Below are 20615 nucleotides of genomic sequence, written 5' to 3'. Positions count from 1 at the left end.
CTTCTCAGACTGACATTACCTAGTCCTAACTCATCTTCCAGCTGCATCTCCCATGATGCCCCAACAGTTAAGCCAAATCACGCCACTCATTATTTCCTGATGCCATCTCACTCACGATATATGGAAAGCCTAGAAAGCCCTCCCACCTATCTCTGCCTATAAAATTCCACTGATTTTTCATGTCCTACCTCAAATACTCCTTCAAGAAACCAGTATGAATCCTATTGTATGTGCAAGCTAAGTCTTTTCAGTTGTGTCTGACTCTCTGTGACCCCATGGACTGTGGCCTACCAAGCTCCTCTGTCCATGGGATTCTCCAGGCAAGAAAACTGGGGTGAATTGCCATGCCCTCCTCCAGGAGATCTTCCTGACCCAGGGATCGAACCCAAGTCTTCGATGTCGTCTGCCTTGGCAGGTGAGTTCTTTACCACTGGTGTCACCTGGGAGGCCCTTTGAATCCTATTGTAGTCCCCTTGCTATTCTTTTGTAGCATTTACACATTTTGCTTTATTTTATAGTATTTTGTTTCATTGCTGTTCTATTTCAGTCTGCTGTTTGTCTATTCATCCAGCAAATACCTAATGAGCACTAATTATGTATTCATGGTGATTTTGGTCTAGTTGAAAAGACAGATTATATATATATATATATATATATATATATATATATATATGTATATTTTTAAAAGCTCTTATAATAACATGCAACAGTCAACAGTAGAGGAAGTGTAGCGTACCCTGGAGCCATGTAAACTAGTTTTTGGTGTGTTGGCAGTGGCTGTTGGGTCCAGGAAGGCTTTCCTGTGCATAATTTTATTTTACCCTGATTTATTTATTCACTGATCAGGTGCTCAGTGAAGTCAGAGACTTTGCAGAATGGGCAGGCAATAATGTGTTGGAGTTAATCACCACAGCTCTCACCTGGGTAACACTATCTCAGTTGACCCCACTTTAGACTAAGTCCATTGCTTCTGGAGCTCTCCTGGGGCTTCTTTACATGTAGAAATGCTATGGAAGAGATTTTTCAACTTAAAAGCTTTTCTCTCTCTAGCATAGGAACTCTGCCAGTCAGGGACTTTGCTAGAGTTGTTCCCCATAACTTAAGGGGAAAAGTATGATGTGTTTATTACAGTATGGACTGAAAAGCTCATGAGTTGATGAGAAAGCCTTTTTTGAATGTGGAATCTACACATAAATGAAGTTTATCCTTAAAATCCATAAGATATCTTGACTACTTTAGGAGAAGAGTTTCATGAACACAACTAAATCCTTCAACCTTTATTTGTAGTCTTCAATGATCAAGAAAAATGCAACCACATTTTGGCCATTTGTTATAAACTGTGTGAATAGGTTTATGCTGACTAAATATATCAGTGACATGCCTGTGGGTAAGGTTGGACCTATGGCTCCAAAACATAGCAGGAAAATGAGAGCCTTGAAAAAGTCACCTGTGTAAAAAAACATGATAAAACTCTCATCTTGTACAGTATGGTAAACTTTACTCTGCACCATACAGCACGTTAATTTACTAAGTCATTTTTGTGCATGTTCTCAGTCATGTCTGACTCTGCGACCTCATGGACTATAGCCTGCCAAGCTCCTTTGTCCATGGGATTTCCCAGGCAAGACTACTGTAGTAAGTTGCCATTTCCTTCTTTATACTAACTTATGCTTATTTTTATTGTATTTTCCCCTCTTACTGTTCCAAGAAGGTAGTCAGATTTTTGTGTTCTCCTGTTTGGGGCTCAGGGTTGCAAGGGAGAGGACAGGGGTTACCTGGCAACCCTCCCTCAAGGCTTTGGGAATTAGATACTCTGAATCCTCCTTGTTTGAGGGGATTGGGCTTGGCCAGTCCAAAGAGTGATGGAGAGAAAAATGACCTTCAAAGACTGGGAAGATGGGAGTGAGTGGGTAGGTCCCAGTAAGGGAACTGTCTCTGTTCCCTAACAGTTGCCTTGGGTGAGCATCACTTTGGGACAATACCTGGGGTGGTGCCCCTCTGGGTAGAACCTTAAGCATGAGGCTTCCCCACATTTCCAAGATCCCACCGTTTATGAAACAGGGGAGCTATTCAGCTTCTAGGAATAACATGGGTTTGGACACTGAACAGGGCAGGGGCTCTCCTTGAATGTTGTAGATTGTACAAGGCTCCCGAGGACTGGAGCTGGGAGGGAGGAAGCCCACTAAGGAGGGAATTTTAATATCTCAGCCCTTGGCAACTGGCAGTTTGGAGTCAGACTTGATTTGATATATAAAATAAGGTCATGTGATAAGCCTAGTGACAGAAGAAAATTGTACCCAATACAACTCTATACATGACATCAAAATACTGGCCTGGAGTGAATAGTTGTATATGAGTGGGAGGAGTCCAGCTGTAAGAACTAGATCCACTGTTTTTATCTTTGCTTTCCCTTTTGTAAAACCCCCATGTGAGATTGTTTTCAACATGTTCTACCTTTTTGGTCCAAAGGTCTGCCAGTGAAGCTGAGCAACATCCAAAAGGGCCCCGGGAGGTGATGGGTAGACCAAAGAAATAGAAGGAAAAAGAATTGAGAAGAAATGAGAAAGCAGAGGAAGTAAGGAGGAGAGAAAGTGACAATTGCCTGAAGTAACAGTAACCCTCTGCAGAGACAGAAGAGATACACAGATGTGGCCCAAGGTCTCAGGCCAAGTCAAAGGAAGAAACTCCTTTTTTCTGTTTTACCACATTTTCTCTACTGTGCCACATCTCTTCTCTTTTATTTCCTATTTGGTCAGCCCTTGATTATCTTAGCACCTCATATGCTTCTAGACAACAGATATTGGGTTAACCAAAAAAAGTCATTTGGGTTTTTCCATAAGATGGTACAGAAAAACCCAAATGAGCTTTTTGGTCAACCAGATACTTCATTCCTAAATTCTGGCTAGTCTGGGACAAGGCGCTGGGAAGACATCTGGGCTTGAGCCTCACAGAGACCTGAATTTCAGATCTGGCTCTGCCAGCTCATGGCACCATGTCTGATCACTAGATCTTCAGGAGCTGAAAGTAGTTCTACATTCAGAGTAGGTGTCAGTACACTGTCCACTGAGCAAAATTCTCAAATGACCTCCCCCTTGCTATTTTACCTTCAGCCCTCTGGATGGTGAAGACTTTTAGTCCTGAATAAACACTGGGGAGAATTGAGGGTGGCTAGGAAAGAAACAGAGGGCCCTGAAAGAACCCATGGTTTCACATTTACCTCTGTAAGCAGCCCTGATCTTATGTAAGTCTAGTCCAGCAGTTCTCAAATTTCACCAGGCATCAGAGTGGAAGGTCTCCAGACTTCTGATTCTTGGATACTTACCTCCAGAAGGAGCTTAGGGCTCTCTGGGTATACAAAAGACATTCAGCATGTACATGCATTTATTTTCCCTGGAGTTAAGAGAAGTTGTAATTGTTCTGTCTTCCACTTCACTGTATAAGTTGATGTGAAATTCTGTCAAGACTTGGTAGCTACTTTCATCCTATCTGTAGACACGTGTCTATTTGTAATACTAACTCACTAATATATTTCATTCTCTCTCTTCTCTCTTCATGTATTTGGACAAAGGGATTTTGTTGCTTTTCCCTGGCAGGATTGTTTTACCTCCCTAACACCCTAACCATTCTACTCTTCTTTGAAAACCACTCTCCCAGCCTACGCTGCTGCAGTTAGAGTTTCTCTCCCAGGAATTTGCAATCAGGACTGAGAGGCATGGTCTGCATGAAGCAGAGTTGGGGGGTGGCGGTGGGAGAGGTGGGGGCGTGGACAGTGAGGCAGATATATAGAGAGGATTAGAGGCACCAGTTCTTGAGGTCTTTCTGCCTGGGGTACAGTCCCAGTGAGTTCCATCTGCCCTTCCAGCCTTGGGTTCTGCGAGATACTTCCTGCCCTGCCAAAATCTCCTTTTTTGCTTACGTAAATTGTCCTTGCATTTCTGCTAATTGAGCCTTAAATAACTGGCACTGAAATACTCCCCATTGCCCTCATGATGAACTGCAGATTGCTGGATACAGTAACAAAGCTCTTTGTGATCTGATGCCTGCTTACCCCTCCATCTCTCATCTCAACACATTTGCCTCCCTCTCTAAACCTCAGTCATACTAAACTAATTTTTTAGCTCTTTCTGTTCTTTAGGCCTTGGAGATGCTTTTTTCATTCTGTTTATAACACTCTTTTCTCTTCATGTTTGCCTGATCAATCCCTATTTGACCTTCAGATATCAGTGTTGGTATGTCACTTCCTCCAGGAAACCCTCCCAGATACATAACTTTTTTCTCTATATTCTTGGAGTACCTATAGTTCCCAAGGCCTAGCATTTATATAAGACATCACAGTTGCCTGGTGACTTGTGTTTCTTCCTCTCTAGATTTTGAGCTCTGTGAGGGCAAAGTTTGAGTCTGAATCACTGATGTATCTGAGTGTTTCACACTACCTGGTACTTGGCAGGCACCAAATCAGTACTTGTTAAATGAATGAATGATGTGTCTCCCTTGCTATCAGTCACCTGCCCCAGTGGCAGATTAACAGCGTTGAATAGAAAAAATGAAAATTACTTTGGCCTCAAGCTATAGACTACAATTTGGAAATACTCCTGAGGTAAAGAATCAGATATCACCAGACTTTGGGAATATCCTGTTACTTTCATTGTATCTATCTCCCCCCCACCCCCTTTAATGACTGTGACAGAGTTTCTAATTAGAGAAAAAACTTCATGCATATATTGACTCAAAAGTGCTGTATCACCAAGGGAGATTTTGTGAATAAGGTTAGAATTTAGCATATCAGAAATTCAATCCACTTGAGATCTCTCTAAGAGGTTTGCCCTTGGATCGTTTGGCACAGACTTTTATAGTCACTGAGAACTGTTGTCATGGTAATCATGGAATCTTTCATGATTTTCGTATATGAGTCAATGAAGATACTGGAAACAACCCAAAGGAATTCATACTTGGGTGTGCATTTGTCTCCATATTAGCCCAATCACTGTTCTGAACACACATCTGCCCCTGGGCCAATTCTCTTGGCTTTCAGCCTTGACAGGAATAAATAAACAACTAATTCCTTTTTAGTATTTCAGGCTAGGAGGCTGTGGATGGCTGCCCTTTTGGTCTCATTTCAACAGGAAGTCGTGTACAAACAGCTTAAAAGAACAGGAAAAAAATGCTGCATGAAACATCTTTTCTTCTATTTCAGAATTTTAATGTTGCTGATTTCAAGGCATCTAAATCTAATGCCTAAACAGAAGTTCCTGTTGTAGAGAACACAGAACACTGAATGTACCTAAAGTCTTTCTTTTATGGTCTTTCATAAATATACCTTAATCCAAGCCTCCATCAAGTCTACAGATTCACATCCAGGTAGTTCAGTGTGCTCAGAATATTTGAGATTTTCCATTTATGTCCCATCCTGCTAGTTCCCCCCCACCCCCAACATCTATTTCTCTTCTTTCCTAATAATAGAACACCTTGCATTTAGGAGGCATGTAGATTCTTGAAATCAAGACATTTCTATTCTCCCTGAATGCTGGTCAATGGTATTTAAGTCAAAGTGGTGTATTTGACTTCCTGGACTTATCTTTAAAGGGAGTAAATATGTAACCTCCTTCATCCCTTCCTACTGACTGGAATGTGGACATGCTGGATGGAGCTGGGGTAGCTATTTTGGACAATGAGTTGAGAACCATGTTGGGAAAAGCAGAATGGCAGAATAGAAGGAGTGTGGGTCCCTGAAGATTGTGAAGCTTTCATAAAAGCCTAGATTATGTTCATAGGAGAGAGAAAGGAACTTCAGTCTTATTTAATCTATGGTTATTTTGGATTTTCTGTTGTCTAATCTTAACTAGAAGCCAAAAATGAAATTAATTATTCCTCTTTTCACTGATGGGGTGTGAAATTTTTTGTGAGATTACCCATTGATCCCAGGGCATGCTGAAAGGTAGGCAGCTTTGCATTAGCCAGACTGAATTTTCTGGTATGGGGAGTTGAGACAGCATTTCCATGGCAGGAAAATGCCTACTTCAGATTAGTGATAGAGACACAGCGTTGCCTGGCTTTGTATGTACATTTTGAATTTTTCTAATATAGTGAAACATATCTATCCTAAAACAAGAACTTGTATTTCAAACACTTTTTGGAGAAAATAGATAACAAATAATGGACTTGTCTGATGGCTCAGTGGGTAAAGAAACCACCTGCTAATGCAGGAGACACAGGAGACATGGGTTCAATCCCTGGATCAGGAAGAACATCTGGAGAAGGAAATGGCAACCCACTTCAGTATTCTTGCCCGAAAAATCCAATGGACAGAGGAGCCTGGTGAGCTACAGTCAAAAGGATACTACAAATCATCACTAATTAGTCTGAGTGCAAAGTAATTGAGATAAGAAAATAAAACCCAACCCCAAAACAAAAAAAACCCCAAACTTTCCAAATTAACTGAGACAAGTGTGACAGTCTTCCGCATAGGAGACACAAGTCTTATATTAGTGAGGAATTGCAGCTTTACTTACTGAATTTGGGCCTTTTCATTTTCTTCATCATTTCTTGATTTGAGTGTATTCCAGTCACCAGCAAAACTAAATGAAGAAAATGCAGAAAATCGAATCAGTATTATTTCACTAAATACTTCCTCTCTTTTGCCCTTTATACTTGCTTCAATCACATGTTGAAATATTCTCATTAATAAAACTAATTTCCCCTTATTTTATGTTTGAGGAAATAAGACGTATCATGTGTGCTTTTCTTAGCCTCTGCTGAAAGAGCCTTTCCAAAATACCTCTTGGATGTCTGTCCTTTGTTTTGCTGTCTCTAAATTTCACCACACCAACTCCACCATCTTTACTTTCCTAAGACAGGAACCTAGGTCTAGAGAAGTCCGCTGATTTGCTTGGACCCAGGAATGAATGATAGAGGCGAGATGAGCACCCAGGCCTTTCCTGTCCTCTTTCTTCTGTCCCACACTAAGTTCCCTTTGAGCCTTGTGTTTTTAAAATATAACATAGACCGTTTTTTCCTTATTACCGAAATAATAGGTATTGCTGGTAGAAGAGTATAAAAAAACGCACAAAAACAATACTACAGAAAATATAGATGAAAGCAAAAGTGTAATATTTTCAGGCTTTTTCTGTATGTGTGTATTCATATGAGTACTTTTAAACAAACTTTTGATGATGCTTATACTGTTTACAAGGTGTCATAAACATATCTGTTTGGTCAGAGAGTTTATTGGCGTTCTTGATACCATCTTATGGAAAAATCCACATGAACTTTTTGGCCAACCCAATATTTCTACTTTAAGATATGCAGAGACCTTTTTTCCCGGTCATTCAATGTTCCTCCCATAATAATCTTAGCTGCCTGCAAAATATTGCAGTGCATGGATGTATCATAATTTAGCCAACCCCTTATTTGATATAAATAGCTTCCTCTTTGTGTGGATTTCTTATTATTTTCTTAAAATAACATTCCAAATACAATTTCTTGTCTGAAAGATAAGCCCACTTAAATTTTTGACATATGTTGTGAGAATTTCTCAGAGCAAACTTTTATTAATAATGTCTGAAAATTCTCATTCCTCTGTACCTATGCTAATTGTACTGGTAAACAGAAAAGCACATTTTTTTCTTTCAAAAGGCTACTCAGTCTCTATTCTTATTCCTTCCTCTCCAGGAATTCTTCTACCTTACCTACCTAAAGATGGTACTGCTGTAACTTGCTTCCATTTTAGTCACTCTTTTGAGAAACCCGTTTTCTGGGTGGAGTTGGGTTTCTGGAGGTGAACATGAGTCAGTAGAATAATTAAAACAGGCATTTTACTTCCTACTTTATGTGCTTTTTAAAGTTTTTATGTAACAGAACATAGATGCTTGATTAAGGCATAAATCAGGACTTAGGAATTCTTTAATTGGCAACTATCTTTGAAGGAAAAAGTGGCAATGTCACCAAGTGTTGATTAAGAAAAATTTTATATATCTTATGATTCTCTAGCTAGGCTGTGCCAGTGATGTACCTCATGAATTATCCCCAGTTCTGACTGTTTAGCACTCATTGAGGCCTGGACAGTTGACATACCATGTCCTGCAAGAACAGAACCATAAAAGAGAATTGAGTGAAAACCAAAAGTCTAGCCAAGCAGAATGAAGGCAGACAGTTTTTAGGTGTTATTTACTTCTGGGGTTTGGGTGGGTTTGAGTGTCCTGGAGGTCTGATTTTTATAGTAGCCTCTGTGTCATTTAGCTCTATCCAAAGACCGCATCTTCATTTTATACACAAAAATAAATAGCTGGAATTCTAGAATTAAAAAAAACAAGGATAATAAATATATAGAAAAAATGATGCAAGTTAAGTAGAAAGAGCTAAATAGTAATAAATTTGGTTATCAGTTCTTGGTGGAAAACCAAGTTCTGTCCTTCTGGGGCTGTGTGCCTGTGGCGAGTGGTTTATAAGTCTCAGTATCATTAGGACTATAAATATTTCAGTAAGACCACCCCATCACTCGCTTTTGCTCACCCAAGACCCTCCAGGCTGAAAACATGCAGAGCTGGGTTGGGTTTTACAGCAGTGGTTAATAAAGTCATTATTTTCAGTGGTAGACAGAGGCCCTCCCCTCAGCTTAGATGCTTGTTAATTAAAGCTGCCCAGAAACCACTCCTCAAGGGGTGGGCTGGTCAGTAAGGTTGTGAAAGTGCTTGTGCCTTGAAGCAAGTCTTCATTCCTCATCATTAGGGCCCTTCTTGGTACCTTGGAATTGCAATGGTATTCTATTGCATGTAGAATTGGGGTGAGAAGAAAATCTGTCTTGTATTTCTGTTCGTAGGAACAGACAGAGCACAGAGATGGACGACTGATGCTCACTTCAAAGTCAAAGCAGAACACAGGTCTGAAAGTACTTGCCTGGGAGTAGTTAGTTATCTGGCCACTGAGGCCATTAGAATCTAGAGGCTTTGAGGAGATCAAGTCTAGAGTCTGAAGTTCCAGGGCAATCATGATTTACTAACTCTGCAACAGTACTTCTCAGTTTTAAAAAATTTGGTATTCCAATTTTGATTAACATGAAAAGTTCTCACCTTTCACTAGTCATGTTTGACATTTCAAAACAAAGTAAATATTAAAATTATTTTTCAAATAAAAATTTTCCTCTACTTCTCTTTCTCTCTAATGTGGCCATCAGGATGGTTAAGATGTCTGAGGTGCAATTGCTTAAAACTTCAACAGTTTAAATACATTATCAACCAGATAATTTATAGAGAAAACACAAATGAGTTAGCTTGAAACAATGTTAAATCTCATTAATGATTAAAAAATGCAGGCTAAAGCAAAATGACATTATATTTTCTCATATTGTGTACTGAATATTGAACTCAGGATTATAGTTATTCCTGGTATGGATTTGGGATTAGGGCAGTCCAGTACATGGTCAGTAAATTCTGAGCAGGTAGAGTCAACCTGGAAAGCCGTGGGCAGTACATTTCAGTAGCCTTAAAAAACAGTCCTATTCTTTGTCCTAAAACATATATAACTAGTAATATATCCCAAGTTATAATCAGAAATATCCAACTAGGATCCAACTAGTCCATCCTAAAGGAAATCAGTCCTGAATATTCATTGGAAGGACTGATGTTGAAGCTGAAACTCCAATACTTTGGCCACTTGATACAAAGAGCTGACTCGTTTGAAAAGTTCCAATGCTGGGAAAGATTGAAAGTGGGAGGAGAAGGGGACGACAGAGGATGAGATGGTTGGATGGCATCACTGACTCAATGGACATGAGTTTGAGTGAACTCTGGGAGTTGGTGATGAACAGGGAGGCCTGGCGTGCTGCAGCCCATGGGGTCGCAAAGAGTCGGACACGACTGAGCGACTGAACTGAACTGAATCAGAAATATAGACAAAGATTTAAATTTATGTAAAAGATGTTCATTAAAGCATTATTTCTTTTCCTTTCTATCTTTTTTTTCTCAACTGCACCACACTGCCTGCAGGGTCTTAGTTCTCCTACCAGGGATAGAACCCGTGCCTACTACAATGGAAACAGTGAGTCTAAACCACTGGACCACCAAGGAGGTACCAGAGCACTATTTCTAATAGCAATCTGAGAGTGATGAAAGGTTGAGCATGTCCCAACAGTAGGGGAACCCTAAGATGCTGAAGCTGAAACTCCAGTACTTTGGCTACCTCATGCGAAGAGTTGACTCATTGGAAAAGACCCTGATGCTGGGAGGGATTGGGGGCAGGAGGAGAAGGGGACGACAGAGGATGAGATGGTTGGATGGCATCACCAACTCGATGGGCATGAGTTTGAATAAACTCCGGGAGTTTGTGGTGGACAGGGAGGCCTGGCCTGCTGAGATTCATGGGGTTGCAAAGAGTTGGACACGATTGAGTGATTGAACTGACTGAACTGAAGCATTTATCAGGGCTTCACAGGTGGTTCAGTGGTAAAGATTCTGCATGCCAAGCAGAAGTGGTTTGATCTCTGAGTTGGGAAGTTTCCCTGGAGATGGAAATAGCAAGCTGCTCCAGTATTCTTGGCTGGCAAATCCCATGGGAAGAGGAGCATGGTGGGCTCCATGGGCTCCACACAGAGTGTGGCACAAAGAGTCTGACATGACTTAGCGACTGCAACAAGCAAAGCATTTATTATGAATGAGGTGTAGCAGAAGATTAAATGACCTGGAAAGTTCTAATCATAAGCTTGATTCTGACAAAATTAGAACATATACAGGGAGAAATACCTGGAACAAAATTATCCCAAAATTTTAATAATGGTGGAATTGTAATTCCTATTGTATATTTTCTGTGTTTTTCCTATTTCAAAGTATATTTCTTATATATATATATATACACACACACACACACATATGTATATTCTATATTTTTTGTAGAATGTTTCTTTTCTCATTAGAAAAAGACAATGGTTCTTTAATTTGGTCATATTGATATCATATTGATGTAATAATGAAAAATGCTTTCTAAAACATTAGCATAGTTAATAGGCACTTGTGTTCTGCTTTTCTTGTTGGTAACAAATTATAACCAGAATCCATTTACATTCAAAGAAAGACATGAAATGCCATAACATCTAGCCAGTGATCAAATTAGTAAATACTTCAGTTCAGTTCAGTCGCTCAGTTGTGTCCGACTCTTTTTACTACCCCATGAATTGCAGCATGTCGGGCCTCTGTCCATCACCAACTCCTGGAATTTACCCAAATTCATGTCCATCGAGTCGGTGATGCCATCCAGCCATCTCATCCTCTGTCATCCCCTTCTCCTCCTGCCCCTAATCCCTCCTAGAATCAGGGTCTTTTCCAATGGGTCAACTCTTCGCATCAGGTGGCCAAAGTACTGGAGTTTCAGCTTCAGCATCAGTCCTTCCAATGAACACTCAGGACTGATCTCCTTTAGGATGGACTGGTTGGATCTCCTTGCAGTCCAAGGGACTCTCAAGAGTCTTCTCCAACACCACAGTTCAAAAGCATTAGTTCTTTGGTGCTCAGCTTTCTTCACAGTCCAACTCTCACATCCATACATGACCACTGGAAAAACCATAGCCTTGACTAGATGAAACTTTGTTGACAAAGTAATGTCTCTGCTTTTTAATATGCTATCTAGCTTGGTCATAACTTTCCTTCCAAGGAGTAAGCATCTTTTAATTTCATGGCTGCAATCACCATCTCCAGTGATTTTGGAGCCCCCCAAAATAAAGTCAGCCACTGTTTCCACTGTTTCCCCATCTATTTCCCATGAAGTGATGGGACAGAGATGCCATGATCTTAGTTTTCTGAATGTTGAGCTTTAAGCTAACTTTTTCACTCTCCTCTTTCACTTTCATCAAGAGGCTTTTCAGTTCCTCTTCACTTTCTACCATAAGGGTGGTGTCATCTGCATATCTGAAGTTATTGATATCTCTCCTGGCAATCTTGATTCCAGCTTGTACTTATTCCAGCTCAGCTTTTCTCATGATGTACTCTGCATAGAAGTTAAATAAGCAGGGTGACAATATACAGCCTTGAGGTACTCCTTTTCCTTTTTGGAACTAGTCTCTTTTTCTACGTCCAGTTCTAACTGTTGCTTCCTGACCTGCATATAGGTTTCTCAAGAGGCAAGTCAGGTGGTCTGGTATTCCGATCTCTTTCAGAATTTTCCACAGTTTATTGTGATCCACACAAAGGCTTTGGCATAGTCAATAAAGCAGAAATATATGTTTTTCTGGAACTCTCTTGCTTTTTCGATGATCCAGCGGATGTTGACAAGTTGCTTTCTGGTTCCTCTGCCTTTTCTAAAACTAGCTTGAACATCTGGAAGTTCACTGTTCAGGTGTTGCTGAAGCCTGGCTTGGAGAATTTTGAGCATTACTTTACTAGCATGTGAGATGAGTGCACTTGTGTAGTAGTTCGAGCATTCTTTGGCATTTCCTTTCTTTGGGATTGGAATGAAAACTGACCTTTTCCAGTTTCTGCTGCTGAGTTTTCCAAATTTTCTGGCATATTGAGTGCAGCACTTTCACAGCATCATTTTTCAGGATTTGAACTAGCTCAACTGGAATTCCATCACCTCCACTAGCTTTGTTCGTAGTGATGCTTTCTAAGGCCCACTTGACTTCACATTCCAGGATGTCTGGCTCTAGGTGAGTGATCACACCATCATGATTATCTGGGTCGTGAAGATCTTTTTTGTACAGTTCTGTGTATTCTTGCCACCTCTTCTTAATATCTTCTGCTTCTGTTAGGTCCATACCATTTCTGTCCTTTATTGAGCCCATCTTTGCATGAAATGTTCCCTTGGTATCTCTAATTTTTTTGAAGAGATCTCTAGTCTTTCCCATTCTGTTGTTTTCCTCTATTTCTTTGCATTGATCACTGAGGAAGTCTCTTTTTTCTCTCTCCTTGCTATTCTTTGGAACTCTGCATTCAAATAGGAATCTTTCCTTTTCTCCTTTGCTTTTCACTTCTCTTCTTTTCACAGCTATTTGTAAGGCCTCCTCAGACAGCCATTTTGCTTTTTTGCATTTCTTTTCCATGGGGATGGTCTTGATCCCTGTCTCCTGTACAATGTCACGAACCTCCGTCCATAGTTCATCAGGCACTCTGTCTATGAGATCTAGTCCCTTAAATCTATTTCTCACTTCCACTGTATAATCATAAGGGATTTGATTTCGGTCATACCTGAATGGTTTAATGGTTTTCCCTACTTTTTTCAATTTAAATCTGAATTTGGCAATAAGGTGTTCATGATCTGAACCACAGTCAGCTCCCGGTCTTGTTTTGCTGACTGTATAGAGCTTCTCCATCTTTGGCTGCAAAGAATATAATCAATCTGATTTCGGTGTTGACCATCTGGTTACGTCCATGTGTAGAGTCTTCTCTTTTGTTGTTGGAAGAGGGTGTTTGCTATGACCAGTGCGTTCTCTTGGCAAAACTATATTAGTATTTGCCCTGCTTCATTTTGTACTCCAAGGCCAAATTTGCCTGTTACTCCAAGTGTTTCTTGACTTCCTACTTTTGCATTCCAGTCCCCTATAATGAAAAGGATGTCTTTTTGGGTGTTAATTCTAGAAGGTCTTGTAGGTCTTAATAGAACCGTTCAACTTCAGCTTCTTCAATGTTACTGGTACTAAATGCTTAATATGTATCTAGAACTTTTATAAGAATGCCTCATTCTAGCCTATCAACTTCCTGTTTGATCCCTTAGTGCCACTCAGTATACTAACTCAGGTGGTGTTAACAAGGACTCTCTCCTTGACCAACTTTATCAGGCTCCTCTAAGCCCTCTTCTCAATGAGGCTTTGACCTTGGGCTTGTGTGTCTGTCCTTGTAGGGCCTCCGTCATGTGGTTTTAGCAAGAATCTTGTTCAGAGAGAATCTTCCACTCTTGATATCTGATCATTCTGGTCTGCCTTTAGCAAGAACCCTGTCTAGTCAGTTTTGCAAAAATCTCCCTATTCTCTTGCTATCCTCTCAGTCTTTTCCATTCCCTGACCTCTGCAACCTGCTTCTTGGCTATAAATACCCATTTTTCCTTGTTATATTCGGAGTTGAGCCCAGTATAACACTGTCCTCTCCTTTCCCCTTGTGCGGTGGTTTCTGATTAGAATCTGTTTTTACTGCTTTAAATACTGTCCAGCTCTGGTTCTCTTTAATAGTGTTCACAGTGCCTTCCTAAAAACTGATTTATAATGCAGATCATTTTAAATCAGCTCAAATTTCCACTATGCTTCGTTTAGAAGTTGCATATTCAATGAAACATCTACCATCAAATACATCAGAGCTCCAGGGCAGAAATAGGACAACTTATTCTCTATAATCACATAAATCAATAAATTATGCTTCAGATCACTAAATATTGAAGCTGGGAGGAGCTTTGGAGGTCATCTTTTTATTTTATAGAAAAGAAACCAAGGTCAAGATTGATATTTTGGCTAAATCTGCTGTTTTGGAGGTGGTGGGGACAGAAGTTGGAGCCAGAATGCATGTTTCTGGTGCAGCCTTAGGCTTTTTAGGCTCTTTCTCCCCATAAGTGCAGCTGTTGATTTACGTGGTGCTCTGATGACAGTTGGCAGCATAAAACTCTATGTCATAAATTTACACATATTTAGAGTGCCATGCTAGCTCTGATATTTATTGGTTTAACAATTAATTGACATTAATTTAGAGGGCTTTTGGGGGATCACTGGATGGTACTGTGTGATATGGTAATTTGTTATAAATACACATCTTGGCCTTTTGGCCAAGTTCCTGGCTAACAGCTCCCTAAACCCTTGGAATATCCTCAGTGATAAGAGCAATGGAAGCATCTTTTGTTATAATATTTGATTTCTTGTCCTCAGTTCCTGAAATCAGAGTCATAAAGGTGAAATGGATGTCTTATTACTCATAACAAGCCCCTTTCAGTTACAACTGTTTATGTTAATAAGGTGGCTTTTGAAAATCCCTGAAGATGATGGAGCTGGTTGCCAGGGGAACCAACCCAGAATAGAGGGTTGGAATTTATTCCCATCTCCTGATTTCCCAGGAGGAAAGAGGGGCTGGAGGTTGAATCAATCACCAATGGCCAGTGAGTTAATCAATCATGTCTATGTAATGAAGCCTCCATGAAAATCCCAAAAGAGGGGGTTCAAAGGGCTTCCATGTTGAGAAACCAGAGCTCTTTCATGTGCCACTGTGCTGGGCCCAAATTCCGTGGGGACAGAAGCTCCTTTGTTCAGTACCTTGCCCTATGTGTCTCTTTTATCTGGCTGTTGATTTGTATCCTTTATATCTTTGTAATAAATTGATAATCTAGTGAATAAACTAGTTTCCTGAGGTCTGTGAGCTGCTCCAGAAAATTAATCAAACCCAAGGAACAGGTCATGGGAACCTCTGATTTGTGGCCAATCTGTCAGAAGAGCAAGTGAGAACCTGACTTGCAGTTGGCATCTAGAGTGTGTGTGTGTGTGTGTGTGAGACTGAGCCTTTACCTGTGGAATCTGATGCTATCTCCAGGTAGATGGTGTCAGAATTGAACTGAGTTGTCGGACACCCAGCTGGAGTTGAGGAATCACTTGGTGTGGGGGAAAAACTCACACATAGGAATTGTGGTGTGCAGACTCAGACTCAGACTCTGAAACCCGAAATATCCAACATCCCTGAGAGAATGCTTTATTTGGCAATGTTTCTTGAGTGCCTGTAAGATGTGCTGAGGACTTAAAATGCAACAATGAGCAAGACACAGATCCTGCGCTTGGTGATGCTCAGTGAGTGTCGGGGTAGCAGACTCCTGATGAGGTGAATACAATATGACGAGGTTATAATCAATACAGGGCTCCAGGGAAGCTCGCAGGAAGATGGTCTGATCAATTGGAGGGCAGAGGAAGCTTTCTGGAGGACCGTTAGGATGTGTGGGGGTGAGAGGAAGAATATTCTAGGACAGGGAACCACATAGTCAAAGTCTGGGAAGTAAATGACTCAACTTCCAGGGGAATGAGAGGATCGGCACATTCCAGGTCCCTGGAAGCCAGGATTGGTCTCTGTGGTTGAGAGGAGAGCAGGAAAGGATGGAAAGAGCCATATCAGGGAGGCCTTGTCAGCAAGCAAAGTGCTTTAAGAGGCCTGGGCTCCACCGTAAAGACAGAAGGAAAACATTGAGTGTTAAATCAGGAGAGTGGAATCAGATACGGGCTTTAGGGAGATTAATCGGGGTGTGGTGGAGAATGAGTTGGATAAGGATGTGGGACAGGGAGGCTGTCACTGTACTGAAGAGAGTTATGGGGAACTTGAGAGAAATGGTCCTGGGATGGAGACAAGCAGATGCATCAAAAGATGGTAGGGAGGGGGGCATGTAAGGACATAGAGAAAGAACTTTGTAATAGGAATCTCCTTTTTCCACTTTGATTTCTTACTTTTGGGATGAGCCAACCCTGAGCAGAAATGGATTTTGTAGAAGGGCAGGTCAAAGAAGGACAGTCAAGTTCTTCTTGGTTCACAATGTGGGGGACATGGCAAATGGGAGCTGGCCTCAGGGTTTCTGTTTTGTTCTGTTTGTTTTACTGTGGCTAAATCCTTCCTATTCCTGACCTCCTGCCCCACCTCCATCCCACCGTGTCCACCTCTACTAATCTACAGGTTAGTACAGGGGACACAGACAGCCTCTCAGAAGGGCAAGGTGGGAACGAAGGACCCTGTGCTCTTAACATGAATATTCCTTGCTCAGTTAGTGGTGGAGTCAGGACAAGATTCCCCTAGCCTCCTAGCCCAGTCTCCTACCAGCATGCCAGGAATCCCCTTGCCTTTCCAGCTGTGTCACCTCTTTCTCCTCCAGCCCTCAGTTCTGCTGTGTAGACTCCCTCTGCACAGACCTTGTGCATTCTGAGTGTATTGTGGGTTGAATTGGGTCCCTTCCCTACTTCCTACATTCATAGGACTTCATGTTGAAGTCCTGGCCCCCAAAACCTCAGAATGTGACCTTGATTGTAGATAGAGTGGTTGCAGATGTAATTAGTTAAGTTAGGATGAAGTCATGTGTGGGCTCAGTCGTGTCCGACTCTTTGTGACTCCATGGACTATAGCCTGCCATGCTCCTCTGTCCATGGAATTTTCTGGGGAGGAAAATGGAGTGGGTTGCTATTTTCTTTTCCAGGGGATCTTCCTGACCCAGGTATTGAACCCCTGACATGAGCATTGGCAGGTAGATTCCTCACCACTGAGTCACCGGGAAGCCCAAAGGTGAGGTCATACTGGGCTCCTAATCCAATAAGACTGGGGTTTTAAAGGAGGAAATTTGCATATAGATACAGACACACTCAGAGGGAGAATGCCATGTGAAGGTGAAGGCATAGATTGGGGTGAGGCCAAGATATGCCAAAGATTGCCAGCAAACTACGAGCAGCTAGAAGAGAGGCATAGAACATATTTCTTTCTAAAGGAATTGGCCCTGCTGACACCTTGATTTTGGACTTCTAGCCTCTAGAATTGTGAAAGAATAAAATTTCATTGTTCCAAGACACCGAGTTTGTGGTATTTTGTTATGGCTGCTCTAGCAAACGAATACCGTCTAAAAGGCCTTTGTACCCTTCCCTGGTAATAGCTTCACAATGGCCTATAAGACACAGAGTGGCCATGGTCCTATAGGGTCAAGATTAACAGAAGATTACTCTTGGGCTGAGTGCCAAACCCATCATCACTTTTCCTTCTTTCAGCAGGCTTACTTGTTGCTCCTTAAGGGCCTACCCCAAATTGTGTTCTCTGGTGATAAGTTTAAAGGATTTCATCTCCTAAAGTATGAGTTGCCAATGGTACACCTAGATAGCAAATTGCAAAGCAGAGACATTACTTTTTCGACAAAGGTCTGTATAGTCAAAGCTATGGTTTTTCTGGTAGTCATGTATGTCATACATGTGAGTCATACATGTGAGTCATGTATGGTAGGATGTGAGAGCTGGACCATAAAGAAGGCTGAGCACTGAAGAATTGGTGCTTCTGAACTGTGGTGTTGGAGAAGACTCTTGAGAGTCCCTTGGATTGCAAGGAGGTCAAACTAGTCAATCCTAAAGGAAGTCAGCCCTGAATATTCACTGGAAGGACTGATGCTGAAGCTGAAGCTCCAATGTTTTGGCCACCTGATGAGAAGAGCTGACTCACTGAAAAAGACCCTGTGTGTGTGTGTGTGTGTGTGTGTGTGTGTGAAAGTTGCTCAGTCATGTCCGACTCTTTGTGACACCATGGACTATACAGTCCATGGAATTCTCCAGGCCAGAATACTGGAGTGGGTAGCCTTTCCCTTCTCCGGGAGATCTTCCCAACCCAGGGATCGAACCCAGGTCTCCCACATTGCAGGCAGATTCTTTACCAGCTGAGCCATAAGGAAAAGACCCGGATGATGGGAAAAATTGAAGGCAAGAGGACAAGGGAATGACAGAGGATATGATGATTGGATGGCATCACCAACTCAATGGACATGAGTTTGAGCAAACTCTGGGAGATAGTGAAGGACAGGGAACCCTGGCATGCTGCAGTCCATGGGTTCACAAAAATTCGGACTCAGCATCTGAACAACAACAAAGTCACATCAGAGATAAGAATTATTTTTTTGAGAAATTAAGAAATAAGGTTCCTAAATTCAGAATCTGTCAATATACTTTATCTGAAATACTTGCCACTTGCTGAATAATATACACACACACAAATATGTGTTTATGTATGTATGCTTAATATGTAATATGTAGACATACATCTGCAATATATACTTGCTTTATGTAAAAAAATATATAGACATACATCCTAAATGTAATCTACAGTTAACATTCTCAGTTAAACATCTCTCCAAAATGTTTATCCTAAAAAGATACACTGAACTGTTTATATGCTCTGTCTTGGATTAAACCTCTTGGCAAGATTCTTTGGACATTAGGAGAATGTTAAAAGCGTATCCAGATACACATATAAAAGTACTTACCAAGGAACATTTCAATAACAGATGCCTTCATAGTGAGGACAACAATCCCCATAAATATCAAAATGGCACCCTAGAGAGGAAGAAACAATAACATCATCGTGTTTCAGCCAAGAGTTCTGAATTGCATGCACAGAGTGTAGGGAGGGGCTGCCTCTTTTTGCATTGCCCTCTGGAGTCTTAAGATTTCAAGCTGTGGCTCTCTGTAAACAACACATGGAGACGGCGGAGGTCGGCTGTCCTGGTACCCAGAGAGGCACTTCTCAGAAAACCCATTCTAGCCGCCAGCCGCCTCTTCTTCAGAGATGTGGTCTTAGACTAAAGAGGAAATAATTCCGCAATTTCCTGGATATGCTCAACCAGCCTTCCAATTAGGACAAAAGTCACACTTACGGCATTTACAGAACACTTTTAGATTACAAACTGTTCTAGATTACAAAAGCAATTCATTCACTGTTTTTTCAATAAACATTTACCAAACTGCTATTATATGCCTAGTGATGAGTTTATAAAAGTTGAATTAAAAAATAGTTCTGCTCTTAAAAGACACAGTTTGATAGCAAAGTGAGAAAACATACGTGGACAGAAATGACCCTAACATTAGAGAGTGTGCAGGCCCCTAAAGGGAGAATAAGGGGAGTTTGTGGACCAGTAATTCTCAAAATTAGCCACATATTAGTATCATCTGGGAGTTTTGAAAGGCCCTGATGCCTGGGCTGCATCTCAGACTAACTGAATCAGAATCTCTTGAGAGTGGGATCTATCTAGGCATCAGGCTTTTTCAAAACTCCACAGGTAATTCCAATGTACAGCCAAGTTTGAGTGATTTAGAACAAGGCTTCCTAAAACTTTATGTACATATCTGGGGATCTTGTTAAAATTCAGATTCTAATCCAGAGAGTTGTCAAGAAGTCCCCAAGAATTTTAGAGGAAAGAGAGATTATGTCAGCTGTGGGAATAAGAGAAAGTCTCGTGAAGGTGGCAGCAATTGGGTTAACTCTGAGAGATGAAAATAGGAGACGAAGTGGCTCCAAGTTGAGGTGAACAGCATTTAAAGATGCTCAGAGGTTGAAAAGCACAGTGGATACAAAGATGCTATTGATCCATAGAGGTTCCAACTTCTCTTAAGACTATGAGGAAATGTTAGGTTTATTCATACCACCATTAATTGAATGAATACTGTGCATACTATATTGTCTAGAATCTGCACAGCAAGCAAAGTAGCAGATTTTATGATCCCCGTTGAACAAATGAGGAAACAAAGGCTTACAAAGGTAAATTAGAGGTTACACATATGGTAACCAGGCAGTGAGTAGGATTAGAATGGAGGTGGCAGTAGGTGGGAAGGATCTACCCTGGGCTTAGGCCATATGGAAGAATATGGTCTATAGAGAATTTAAAGACTTAAAGTTGGTCTGCTCTTTATTATCCTTATAAACTAGCAATTCTAAACAATGTCAGTGATAAAGCTCTCCTCCTCTCTGGGGCAGATGGCCCCCACTATATTCACTCCCCACCCCCTCACCTCCCGCCTGCCACTGCTGAGTGGCTTTTAGGTTTTAGCTGGCATTCATAACTCTACCCCCTGCTATGTCCACTGGTGTGCTAGGAAACCTGCTGTCTGGAAAAGAAGTTCTGATTTAAAGCATTTGTCAATTTCTATGGCATAAATCCTCCCACCATGGGTG

General features: G+C 41.2%; 1 protein-coding gene across 3 annotated transcripts in view; it reads right to left on the bottom strand.

Annotated features, from left to right (window-relative positions):
- Positions 1-20615, bottom strand: part of VIT (vitrin) — a 119061-nt gene that overhangs the window by 74397 nt on the left and 24049 nt on the right. For all 3 annotated transcript variants that reach the window (XM_070476818.1, XM_070476824.1, XM_070476827.1), the window contains exons 2-3: positions 18931-19000; positions 6510-6575 (exon numbers count right to left, since the gene is read on the bottom strand). In XM_070476818.1, coding sequence (XP_070332919.1) covers positions 6510-6575; positions 18931-18982 — 118 coding nt within the window. In that variant the 5' untranslated portion in view covers positions 18983-19000. The remainder of the gene's footprint in view (positions 1-6509; positions 6576-18930; positions 19001-20615) is intronic.

This window comes from Odocoileus virginianus, chromosome 2 (genome assembly GCF_023699985.2).
Source record: "Odocoileus virginianus isolate 20LAN1187 ecotype Illinois chromosome 2, Ovbor_1.2, whole genome shotgun sequence".
NCBI classification, from domain to species: Eukaryota; Metazoa; Chordata; class Mammalia; order Artiodactyla; family Cervidae; genus Odocoileus; species Odocoileus virginianus.
Note: the sequence above shows the minus strand (reverse complement) of the source record. Positions and strands in the feature narration are given on the sequence as shown.